This window comes from Oenanthe melanoleuca, chromosome 23, assembly GCF_029582105.1.
Source record: "Oenanthe melanoleuca isolate GR-GAL-2019-014 chromosome 23, OMel1.0, whole genome shotgun sequence".
Taxonomy (NCBI): Eukaryota; Metazoa; Chordata; class Aves; order Passeriformes; family Muscicapidae; genus Oenanthe; species Oenanthe melanoleuca.
Genome location: NC_079356.1, coordinates 3,473,922 through 3,486,380, shown reverse-complemented (window position 1 = coordinate 3,486,380; position 12,459 = coordinate 3,473,922). Strand labels below are relative to the sequence as shown.

General features: G+C 41.6%; 1 protein-coding gene across 8 annotated transcripts in view; it reads left to right on the top strand.

Moving 5' to 3' along the window:
• ZMYM4 (zinc finger MYM-type containing 4) overlaps window positions 1–12,459 on the top strand; it is a 43,903-nt gene that overhangs the window by 6,608 nt on the left and 24,836 nt on the right. For 4 of the 8 annotated variants that reach the window (XR_008842082.1, XM_056509200.1, XM_056509201.1 and 1 more), the window contains exons 2-7: window positions 5,059–5,101; window positions 5,483–6,010; window positions 7,523–7,590; window positions 8,156–8,326; window positions 10,990–11,068; window positions 11,762–12,014. Coding sequence is in view for 7 of the 8 variants with exons in the window: in XM_056509200.1 (XP_056365175.1) it covers window positions 5,059–5,101; window positions 5,483–6,010; window positions 7,523–7,590; window positions 8,156–8,326; window positions 10,990–11,068; window positions 11,762–12,014 (1,142 nt within the window). In the remaining variant the exon portion in view is untranslated. Of the gene's footprint in view, window positions 1–5,058; window positions 5,102–5,482; window positions 6,011–7,522; window positions 7,591–8,155; window positions 8,327–8,968; window positions 9,534–10,989; window positions 11,069–11,761; window positions 12,015–12,459 lie in introns of those variants that run through there. The other 4 variants (XM_056509206.1, XM_056509203.1, XM_056509205.1 and 1 more) reach the window with 4 other exon arrangements.

Genomic DNA, 12,459 nt, shown 5'->3' with positions numbered 1-12,459 from the left:
TCCTGTATTGCAACTTAAGACAGTTTGACAGGGCTTGGAGCAACCTGGGATAGTGGAAGGTGTCTCTGCCCATGGCCTTTAAGGTCCCTTCCAACCCAAACCAGTCTGAGATTCTGTGATTGCAAGGTGAAACCATCGAATTTGGAGCTGCTTCCTTCTCAAATCCATGATTTTGTGGGTGAGTAGGAAAAGGACTTGGATCCTCCTGTGTTTTTTGTAGATATAGATTAAACCTACCAATATTCCAGAAAAATAAGGCTCTCTGTGACTTCTGTGTGTTTGACAAATTTATCTTACCCCCATTTATGTTGGTTACAGCATGCAGGTTCTGTGTGTGTGCTGGGTGGGTATGGAAACTATAAGCTTTGTTTGCAATTGGCCTGTGAATATTCCAAAATCTCAGGAATATCAGAAAAGCCTGGTGGCAGAAAGGTTTGTTAAACTTCCATGCCAAGCTGCTCCCTGTGATTTCTGGTGAATCATCCAGAATTCTTAAAATGCAGAAATGAAAGGGGAGCAGCACGTGCCTAAATCATCTGTCCTCACACTTAAAAATTGAAGATGTGTAAGTGAGATCCAAAGTAAAACTGTATTTCTTAAACAGAATATAGAGAGCCACAAGCAGCTGGGAAATGCTTGCTTTTTTCACACGTACTGGAGCTTGTTTGCGATTTACCTTTAAAAATTCCCATCACCATCTCCACTTTGAATTAAAAACAATCTTTTTAAGTGTCCAGCATGCCTCATGTCCCTGTGCCCGGCGGGCTCTGAGCCGTTCCCGTGCCGGGGTCCCGGAGCCGGCCGAGGGGGGGCTCTGCGGCCCCGCCGCGCTCGGCTCTATGGCCGTGACCCCGCCAGGTTCTCTTCCTGCCGCAACCTTTCTTTTCCTGTGGCAGGTATGTGCAGCAGCCTGGCTCTTTGTTACCCCGTCCCTCCCCTCCCCAGGTGCTCGGAAGGTAGGATTCCGTAGGGCTGGCCGTGTTCGGGCGGGGAGCAGCTCCGGCAGGAGCCGCTGGTGATTCTGTGCGTGCCGTGCCTGCTGCCTGGCATCCCTGTCATGTGGAAAAGGTCAGGGGATGCTTCCTGAGCTCACTGAGCTCATCCCACCTGCCTCAAGAATAGCAATTGACATTTCAATTCCTTCTTTTTTTTTTTTTTTTTTTTTTTTGTTTCAAACAGTGTCATGTCAGTTGAATGAATTCTGGAGTGGGGATTATGCTGTGTGTAGAGGCACAAGGAAACTACAGGCAAACTGAGAATCATCTCTGACTATTTTTAATTGCAGTTCTTTAAACATCTGCTTCCTTTCCACAGTTTGCTTATGGGCATGTTAAAATCTAGGATCAAACCTCAGAAGCTTACTAGAAAGATATGTCTGTGTGTGTAAAGTAGTTACACTCTTGTTTATTTTTAATGGAGTTCTCTGTTTGGCATATAAAGCAATACTTTAGCCATAGGCAGCTTCTCTTTTTATACTGCACAAAAATAATCTATGAACTGTTTGATTTATGGGTGCCATGACAATGTTGAACACTGTTAAGGTATGGATCAGCTTTTTGGTTATTTCAAATTAGCACATTGTATTGAAGTGTAAATGTGTGTCCTGTCCCTTGCTCCCAGCAAAGGCAGGTTAGTGCTGAGGCTGTGACACTGCTCCCTTAGAGTCTCATGTACATCTATAAAAATACAGTGACAGATCTGGTGGATTTATTTTTTTTTTAATAAAAGCAATGCTGTTTTTATTTATAGAGTAGTTAATTTTAAGCAAGTCACATTGCTTTCAGAAATACCTTTTTTTTTGTCATCATTTCTGTATTCTTGTTTCATTTCATTCATTCATGTATTTGTTTTATACAGCCTGAGTAGGCAGAGTACTACTTTGTGTGCAGTGCCAGCTAATGAGGCAGACACTAAGAAGGATATAGCCTAAAATGTTGAATTTCACTAATACCAAACTCAAACTATTCTGTATTAAACTCTTACAGAGTTAAATGATTAAAACCTCTAAGAATTATTATTCTCTGGCAAATATCGGTCAAGGTGATTTAATTAAGGTGTTTTAGAATATTGTATTATTGAGTTTTGTTTTACAACTGCAAGTGTGTTTTGAGAACTCAGTTGAAGAGTTGAAGCTTCAGTATTTGGACAGAAAACTCTCAGTTCCTATGACTTTCCTTTTGGAGTTATCAAGGACTTAGTGTGGGGTGTTGAGGTACCTCTCTCCTTAGGTCTGGCAAAAGTGACCCAGGAAAATGCCATCAGTTCCACATTTGTCCCTCAAGTACTTTTGCTTCACTTCTCACTAAATCTTAAAAAATCTGAGCAGAAGAAATAAAAGGAATTAATGGTGATACTGGCTAATGAGAGGAGGAAGCATGAGGACGGGAGAGAGGGAATTGTCTTGCAGAACTGTGATAGAATAATATAGAAATAGTAAGTTGGGTGTTGCTGTTCACATTTCTGTGTGATCCAAGACCCTAATCCAGTTAAAAGCTAACACACCTGATTGGTTAAAGTGATACATTTTTGTAACTGGTGATATACAAAATTTCCTCCTGAGATGGCATTAAATAAGACTGCAATGACATTGAGGATGGGACTAGAAGTGTATAATTGAGAGAATATCCCACATTAATGCAGGAAAAAAAAAAAAAAAGGCACTAATTTCAAGGACTGTCCAGTTAGAGACTTATAGAATGAGTAATTTGTTTGGTATATGTATGTGTGTATATATATATATATATATATATATATTTATGTGTGTGTAGATACATATGTGTTCACACACACAATCATCCAAACACTTTCCCTGGTTTTCTCCCTTTGAATTTACACTATGTGGGAGTTCTGATGCTGTTCACAGTCAGAAACTAGATGGAGGCTTAGATAAGGCTGCTGGTATTGTCAGATGCTGGAGTTCCTGGTTATAAATATTTCCAGGGAATGCTTTTGACCCCAGACACAGATCTTCCTTCGAAAATCTTTTGAAAGAAGAAAATATCCTTCTTTTCATAGCCTCACAAAATAATGTGTAAAGAAACAAAGAGGGTTATTTTTTTTCCCTAGGATGACCTTGTGTTTGGATTCTCTCCAGGTAGATTGTAAATGTTTTCCAGCTTCTCCATAATATTTATGGGAGTCCCTCATGCTCTTGCAGGTGGCCCCTTGTTCTAACTTGCCTGTTAGTGTTTCTTTGAATGAAACAATTAGAGAGATCCACACTGCAAAATGTATCCCTTGCTAATACCAGCATTCCTGGGCTTGTCAGCTGTTGGCAGATTTGTTACCAGGGGAAGAGGAGAAGGAATACCTAGGGTTTTGATGTGTAAGGCAACCAAGGTTGTGCAGAATCTGGAATACTTCCCCCAGGTACTCTGGGTCTCAAAAGAGTTGAATAATAACTACTTTGATACAAATCTGCTCTGAAAAAAGGATGAGCTCATGCTTCATATAAACTGAAAACTCCCTTCATCCTACCATCAAATTCTGTTGTGACATTTTTGGAGAGGATAGAGAATTTCTGACAGAAGGCAAAAAAGGATCAGAAAAGGTCAGTGTAGAGCCAAGGACTCTGGGCTATTGTTTTTGCCTCCCAAAACTTTATGCTCTGTTATTATTATCAAATGGCAACAAGTTCCTTTCCATGTTCTTCTCTAAAAGCAGCCCATCCCTGCTGTCCCTGTTCTCAGCAGCCTGTATGAGCACTTAGTGTATCCAGTATTTATGGGGATTAGTTTTATACCTGTGTAAACTTAGTTGTCTGTGAATGGGCTTCTAGATCAACATTAAACTTCATCTCCCGACACTCCTGAGATCATAACAGCAGGAACAGAGCTCAGGCCTTGCAAACCTTCCTGGCAGGTGTTTCTTTACTCTTTCCCTGTAGATAATTACATGGAGGAGACTAGGATCTGCCCTGTGGAACTGTAACCTTGTTTTGTTTTGGTTCTGTGTTTCACTTTTCCAGCCTCAAGTGTCTGCTCAGAGAAGTTGGAAGTTCTGGTGCAGTATCCAACTGACTTGATACCATGCTGGACAGGTCCTCACTATTCCATCTGTGTCCAGTTAAGCTGAAGGAGCTACCTTGTCTTTGCAGACCTGCAAGTGGTATTGGAAAGGGACTTTTTGCCATCAAATGACCTCTGGGACAGTCTGTTGTCATCCTTTCCTAGTGCTGGCTGCTACCAAGCTGATAGTTCCCATCACAGTCCTGAGAAACACCGGATTTATCAACTAAATGACTTGAGTTAAATGAAATTAGGGCTCATCCCTTTGCTATCAAATCCCATTACTTTCCCTAAGATGGCTTAAGAATTGCAGTGTGAGCAGGATCTACCAGGAAAGAAATGTAGAGCTGGCAATGCAGAGAAAGGAGAGAGGGCTTAAATGAATTACTGTTATCTGTTGGGCAGAAAAGAAGGCTGTTAATGAGTTGGACATTTCTGAAGGAAACTTTAATTATCCTTCTCCAGGCAGCATCCAAGCATGCCAACACCTCCAACATCTTTCAGAAGATGTTTAATGCAGACAGATGTTTGTGCAGCACTCAGCATCTGGTTCTTCTGTTCTTATGCTCATACTGACACTTGTTGTGTTGGGAAGTTCAACATTCCATTTTCCTGTTCCTGGAAAAGGGACATTCCCTGTCAGAGAGGTGAAACCCTTGGATCTGTGCAGCCCATGGCACTGGGAGCTGCCCATGCTCCTGGTTTTCATTTCAGTGTTCAGAGGGAATGAAGGCTCGTATAGCATCTGTGGCCTTGACCTGGTACTGGTATCCCAGGCAGAAGAGAAAATTGACATTCCCTTCCCTCTCCTCTGGGAAGCAACACTATTTCTAAATTTTCCTTGTGTGCCTTTTCTGTGCATCCTGAACTTATTAGGGTTAGTGTGGCTTCTCAGTGATTTAACACTCTTAATTCATAAAGACTTGCTTGGGTCAAGGAAGGAAGGAGGAGGAGGAATTGTGAGCCTTCTGCTTGGTTTTCATCAGCTACTTTTTAGCAAAGTACATGGCAGCTGACCAAGACAATGACACAGTGCTTTCCTTTTTTACAGTTTGAAGATAAATCTGATGCGGTATTTGATATTACAGAAAAATGTAAGTATTTCTATTTATTCTCTAATGTCATAGTTTCACAAAGCCTTACTTGGAAGTGTCATTGCTGCTGAACAAGACTGTCTTGCCCTCATCCCAGCCCTTCCTGCTCATTCCCTCCTGCATAGCCTTCTCCACAAGTGCTGCAAGTGAGGTGAATGGAAATTAATGCTTTTTCTTTCTTTGGTTAGTTTTACTCAGTTCAGCTTCTGCTTCAGAGTGGTGAACTGTTTCTATGTCAGCAATATTTCCACAGTAATGTTGGCCTGAGAAGGCTGAGTGCATTCAAGGAATTGCTGCATCAGCCAGATTAGGACACTCACCTTCGTTGCAGATGAAGTTAGTCGGTTTTCTGACTGTTGACTGGGATTTTTTGCTCCGTAGGTGGTGAAATTCTGGATGCAGAGATGTCTGAGGATGCTGACCACAGCTTAACTCCCGTCCTCGACAGCTTGTCTTACGGAGTAGCGAATCGAGCAGGACCTGAAAATTCACTGCAGGGTGATGATCATGATTATTTTCTGAACTCTGGGGATCTTGCAGGCATACCTGTTATTGGGAGTGACAACGAAGATGATCAGAATTTCACTCCAAAAGACACTCTTTCTTCAGCAATTCCTGATGAAGATCATCTGGAAGAGGGCAAGAGAGTTCCAGATCATGAACTGGACAGTGAAAAAGAAATTCAGGTTCAGAATGCAATCCAGAAGGATCTCACTTCCCCCTTTGAGCAGGGCCCTGTATTTAAATCCCTTCGAAAAGATTTTAGCATAACGCGAGATAATGGCAAAGAGACTTTTTCAGCAAAGGACAAGAATAGAGAAGGACATTTGCAAGATAATGAAAAACGGTTGGAAAAAATCCCTAAAGATATGGATTCTAGATTGAAAAGCAGTTTTCTTGACAAAGCAGGTAACTGTTGTCATCATAGACCTGGCTGCCCTGCAAAGAGGAAGAAAGAACTAGAGAGAAATCAGCAATAGGGCTAGTTATTATAAACATCACCTTGTTGAAGAGAACAGGCAAAGCTGTGTGTAGGGGAGCATTTTATGAAGAACCCTGAAATCCAATGAACTCTGTGTTAGGAGGAGGATTTGCAAAGGGCCTGACAGTGTCAGGGAGATCTCATCCACCACAGCTGGTTACAGAGCCTCAACATACCCTTTGTTGTTGTGGTTTCCTAAACCAAGCTGGGTGACAATTCAAGCTTCCTTTTGGTTTTTCTCACTGTTTTTTATAGACCAGGGGACCTTTTAAAAGAAAAGGTGATGAAGTTTAGATGAAGTTGATGGCCAGTAAAGATTTTTTGAGCAAAGCACCAATTCTTCACCAATGCCTAGGCATTTAAAGCATTAGGGAAAGGCTTGCTAGAAAGAGTTAGTGTCTGCAGGATCTAAGCCAGAGCATAGCTTGAAATCTGCTTTTCTTGAGAGGCTTCTCCCCTTCTTCCTCAAATACTTGTGTCTTGGACTTCATCCAGCCAACATGGAGAGAACCAAAGATGCCTAAAATCCCTTTCTCATTTGACAGTTACCATAATCTTGCTGCCCACACACTTATTTTTGACTTCTGAAGCTCTGAAAGTTACAGCAGGACAGTGAATGAAGGAGTTAAGAATAAACCAAGCAGGAACACATGCTTTAATCTTATTCAGCAGAGGGAGGATGAGCCAGCATGTGAGGGACTCCTGGCTGCTTGTTCACATTCACAGCTTACAGTTCTGAGGTTTAAACTATATGTTCAGCAGCAGCATCTTAGAATCAATGCTTCTAGGTGGCACCAATGAAGCAATAAAGATATTTTTTAAAACAAATAGAAGTTACAGATATATCTCTACTTTTTTTTTCAGTTAGAAATCAAAGGAAGAATGTTTCTTTACATAAGATGTATTTCAGAAAGTTGTAAATACCTACAGTTAAAAGATCAGATAAAGTAGTCAGTAGTCAAAATAAGAATAATAAATGTTCATTGTAGCATCCAGTAGGCAAATCCAAAGTTTTTAAATGATACATTCTAAAAAAGCAGAAGATGTTATTTCCTGAGAAGAGGGGAAAAGGCAAAAGATCAGAACAGCAAAGAAAAAGCTGGAAGATGTTGCTCTGAAAAGTATTTCTTGATTTAAATGTCAAAACAGGGGAGTTCAGAACCTGCTGGGGTGTGGAAAATTCTGAATGAACAATTTGTGTCGGAAGTTTACAACTATTTTGCTGGAACGGGAAAATAATGATCCAATAGAATAATTAAAAAAGAGTCAATTCTCTTTAGGGATTACCACTTTACCTACAGGGAGGAGAAAGGGAGTAGTTTAATAGTGGTGAGGTGCTGTCAGACATTGGGGTTGGGGAGCAGGATGAGACTGCTAGTTTTAAAGGAAATGCATTGGAACCTGTATTCATTTCTATTTAATGTATATGTTTTCCTCAGTTCATAATCAAGTAGAAGAAACATTACGGACGCAGTTAGTGCCACAAACTCCAGAAACTAACTTCAGGGTAAGCTATAGATCTTTCAACCACTTTTGCAAGTGCAGCAATATGCTGGAATAATTCAAAATACGTATTTTGTATTTGAGTGTAAATCTGAGTGTTAAGGAAACTGATCTTCTGACTCTTAGGCATCTTTGCTACTTAAACAGTACATATAATTTTGTAAAATTTTCCTGACCCTCTGTTTGGATGGAGGATTCTTTTGGTAGCCACTTTCCTGTTCAGCATGGTTGGAGTGACCGGTGAGCCGAACCTACAGCTGGATGCATCCACTTGACCTGCTGCCTTTTTTCCACATGAGCCAGGGAACAGCTGTATCCACAGGAGACACACCCAAACAACCAACTTACAGAGCTGGGTGTCTTCTGCTTTGGCCAGAGGAGTGGAAAGCATTGGGGGTGGGATGAGAGAGGGGCTGCAGGGAGCTTGAGGCAGCAGCTGCTGCCCAGCATTTCTCCCACCTTGGCAGGACCCAAATCTCTTGGTCTGCAGCACAAACTCCCCTTGGCAGCAGCCCAACTCCTCATGGCAGATGCAGGAGGGTGAATTCTTTTTCATATTATTGTTTCAGGAGTCTAGCTACCTATTTTCTAGTAAGGAATCTATTGGACAAGAGCTGGGGAATTCCTTTGCACCAAATATTAGAATTAAGAAGGAGCCTTTGGATGACGAATATGCTAAAGCTATGGCCCCACAGCAGGGACTGTTAGACAAAATTAAAGATGAACCTGGTAATTCTGAGGTAAGTTTCCCATTGCATTTCTCATTTTGGTCTGACAGCTGACCACATTAGCTGAACATAAATTCAGCAGTTTATTTGGTTTGTTGACCGAAATTTAACTTGAAGAACGTAGCTTAGTAGAAGGATTTTTCCCTCTTACACTACTATGAAACCCAACCCCCTCAACTTTTTGATGTCTTGTTACCTTGTCTCTGAAAATGTTTTTCTTTTCAGTTAGAAACAAAGCCAAGTGCTCTCAAACTTCTGTAACTAAATCTGTGGCATCATAGACTCTTTATCTAACTAGGAAATAAACTTTAAATCACATTTTGTTAAATAATTTAAGAATAGTCACAATTAGAGAGATAAATAAAAGCAGTGCTATTGCTGCTACTCCCTTCTTAAAAGTTATCTTTGCAAGCACAGTAGCTTGTTCTTGTTTTAAATTAGCACTTATAGGTCTTAGCAAAATATTTAAGTAGCCACACGTCAGTGAAGTCAATTTAAGTATGTGTTAAAGCAACTTTCTCATTCAAGACTGACATTTTTTATGATGATACAGGAAAAACTCAGTAATTGCAACCTGGAGAAGGTCTGACCTATGGATTGAGCAGTGATGGGGCCAGGATTGCTGAGTGCAGCCAATCTCTGGTTTGCTGTGTGACACCAGGGAAACGAGCTGTGCTGCAATTCCTCTCTACTTACTGCTCATATCTGGGTTATCTGTCAGACTTTTTATGTTCAAGGTGTGAAAAACTTCCCAAAGTGATGCATCCCTTTTCACTGACACAAGAGTGTTGGTGTTCTGTGCAGGTGTTAGTTTTTAGCATCAGTCTTTGTTCTCTGCTCTCTGGGCCTGTCTTCCCAGCACTTTCTCTTCTTTTCCCATAATACCCTCAATTTAATAAGTAAAATATTTGCAACTTCAGATTTTACTGTCCTTCTGATGTGTTCAGTCTCTGTGGGGTTGTTTGGGTTTATTTTTCCTTGAACCTATAGAATGTCAAACCACGTGTAGATTAGTTAAATCTGTCTCTTCTTTTGTCCTCCCAAGATGGCATCTGCTGTGTGGATTTGTGTGGAATGCAAGGAGAGATGTCTGTGGTTATCAATATTAATAAGTAAAAATGAAGACTTGAAGAATTTAAATGTCAAATATCGTATGGTTCAAAATATTCCTTCCTGGAGTAAAATCCTGTGATTATCAACTCTGCCTGATACTGGAAAAGTAGGAGAACTGAGTTCATTTTGTTTTGCTTTAGAATGGAATTAATATGGGGGGGATTTTATGGATTTTTAAAATATATTTCCTGAAAGATAAGAGCATTTCTTGCTGTAACCAATAGTTGGAGCTGAAGGTTTTTGGCTTTCAGCACTGTTATGCTGCTGTGAAACTGTTTGATCATGCACAGTTGATGTCAGGATTTGCCTCCATTTCTTTTCCTACTCTTGGCTGAGGATACAATTGCAGTTAAAATGCTTAAAAAACTGTATGTCTGCAAATGGTTAATTTTTAAATAATAGTAATAAAACTGGTGCTTAAGAATCATCATAGCATGCCCATACCCAGCTTAGAGCTTCTCTACCTGAGATTAGATTGTTCCAGTCTGATGGTTCACATGATCAAGGAATACCACTGCTGTCTCCTGGGAAACATGTTGAGAAATAGTTTGGTTGTCTAGTATAGAAACTTCCAGTTTTCCCACAAGAGTGAGAGGAATGCTCAGTTTGAGCACGTGGAGGTTGTTGTGGGATTTTAGGAGCTGGCAGAAGCTGGGGGAGCATCTCTGCCACTGGGAAGGGAGAGCTTCCTTTTGCTCAGTGATTCTGAGTTGGTTTCCCTGGCAGCCAGGCAGCAACAGTGCATTTAGCTCAGTCATAACATGACATCATGCCTCACTACTCCCAAACGACTGTAAGTAGGCTAAATCTTATCATCTCTGTAGTTCCAAGAGATTATGCTGTTCAGCCTATTAAGATTTACATGTGGAGTGTTCCAAGCTGCTTTCTGGCTCAGATTTCTGGGGAGAGCAGGGGCAGGAAGTGTGGTGTCAGTGTGAATAGCTGCTGGGGACTAAGCCAGTCATTTGTAGCATGTCAGCTATTCCTGCAGCAGCTGTCCAGGGCTTTTCTCAGCCTCTACCAAATGAGAGGTGATTCCCCTCGTGCTGGAGCTGGGACTGTGATGGTCTGGCCCTGCTGGTGCCAGCCTTGGTCTGCTGCAAAGCTTCACCTTAGGCTGCTCCAAGGTCCTAACTCCTGGTTAATACAGAATGCTCCCCAATGAGGTCCCAGCTCTATTTCATTGCTCTCCTCTATGTGAAGGTAAAACTTCTATCCCAGAGCAGGAGCAAGGGCTGCAAAAGCATTTCCAGCTGGAAAGTTTGAATGGAAAGCAGAGATTTTCTTAAGCTTTGGCTGAATTCTGAGGTATCTTGGAGTGCAGCTGGAGAGGGGGATGCACCAGGCAGCCCCCCCGTCCATTTGTTCCCCCTCAGATGTGGTTTGCTGTGGAGCTCTGAGCAGGAGCTGTGTGTGGTGCTCACTTATCACCCAGCCTTTGGAGCAGGCTTAGGACACCCACTCTTCCCTGAGGTTCAGTGCAGCATTGTGAAAGAATGGAATCATGTAATCTGTTATTACATGTGTGTATTTGTTCTCCTTTTCCTTTCCCTTTTTTTCAGGAGTACGGCCAACAGCCAAAATCTCAGGAAGGGGAGCTAAAAATCAGTGCTGTATTTTCAGTCAGTGGCAATCCTCTTGGTAAGGAATAGAAAAGACTAATTTCATTTAAACCTGTAAAATGTGTCACCTTTGCAAACAGTCTTGCAGGTCACTCTGCATTTCATTTGCTGTGTCTGATCCCAATAGGAATGAAGAACTAGTTTGGTTTAGAGAGAATAAAATTGAGATTACAAAATAATTGTGGTTTTGAGTCATAGGAAAATTGAATGTGAAATGCATAGGAGAACTGAATGTGTTAAATAGTCTTAAGCTGAAGGAGGGCAGGTTTAGTTTAGGTCTTAGAAAATAATTCTTGCCTGTGAGGGTGGGCAGGCCCTGGCACAGATTGGCCAGAGCAGCTGTGGCTGCCCCATCCTTGGAAATGTCCAAGGCCAGGTTGGATACTGGGGCTTGGAGCAACCTGGGATAGTGGAAGGTGGCCCTGCCCGTGGCAGGGGATGGAATGGGATGATCTTTAAAGTCCCTCCCCACCTAAACCATTCTATGATTACATGAAAAGTCTGTCTTCAGAGTAGTTATAAAAATCTGCTATGCAGAAAACCAGCACAGGGCATGTATTTGTGGAGAGTTCATGTGCTATTTGATTCTCCTCTAAACCCTGACAACCCAAATAAAGCCATGAGCCTTGTGCTCTCCCCTGCACATCAGTGTGTTCTGTGTAATAGATCTGTAACACTTACTCTGTGTTTTCTCTGTGTGTTTTTTTTTTAGTTCCACAGCTGTCATCAGGTTTCCAGCCTGCTGTGGCATCCTCTGGCATGAGTAAAATGCTCCCCTCAGTTCCAAGCACAGCTGTTCGGGTTTCCTGTTCTGGCTGTAAAAAAATCCTGCAGAAGGGCCAAACTGCCTACCAGAGGAAAGGCTCAACCCAGCTCTTCTGCTCCACACTGTGCCTCACTGGATACACCATTCCAGCTTCTCGCCCACCAGCTTCTACCAAGAAAACCTGCTCAAGCTGCTCAAAGTAGGACAGTGCTTTCATTGTATCTAATAATCATTGATATTCCAGCAGATAATGAAAGGCTTCAGCTCTGTTCTTGTGCCCCTCGCTGTGCCGGTAGCGCTGCTCCTCTTACACTTCCCTTCAAAACGTGCTGGCTGATGCTGTTCCTTGCTAATTGGTCTGTCTGCTTGCAGTCCCATTTCCTTAATTGGCTTTTATGTACACAGAGATTTAAAAGCCTCTGTGGTGCAGAATGCATCTTCTCTTTTTTTGATTTAAATGAGCCAAATATGAAAAATTGTATTTCAAAAGATGCCGCATCTTCCTGCCATTTCAAAATGTCATTGCACTCTCAAAACTACTAACAAAAGTACGTTTTCAAAAAGTATTTTATGCATTATTTTTATGGAGAAAAATAGATTTATCAATCCCTAAAATGAGGTAAAACATTGGGTGAGTTAACATA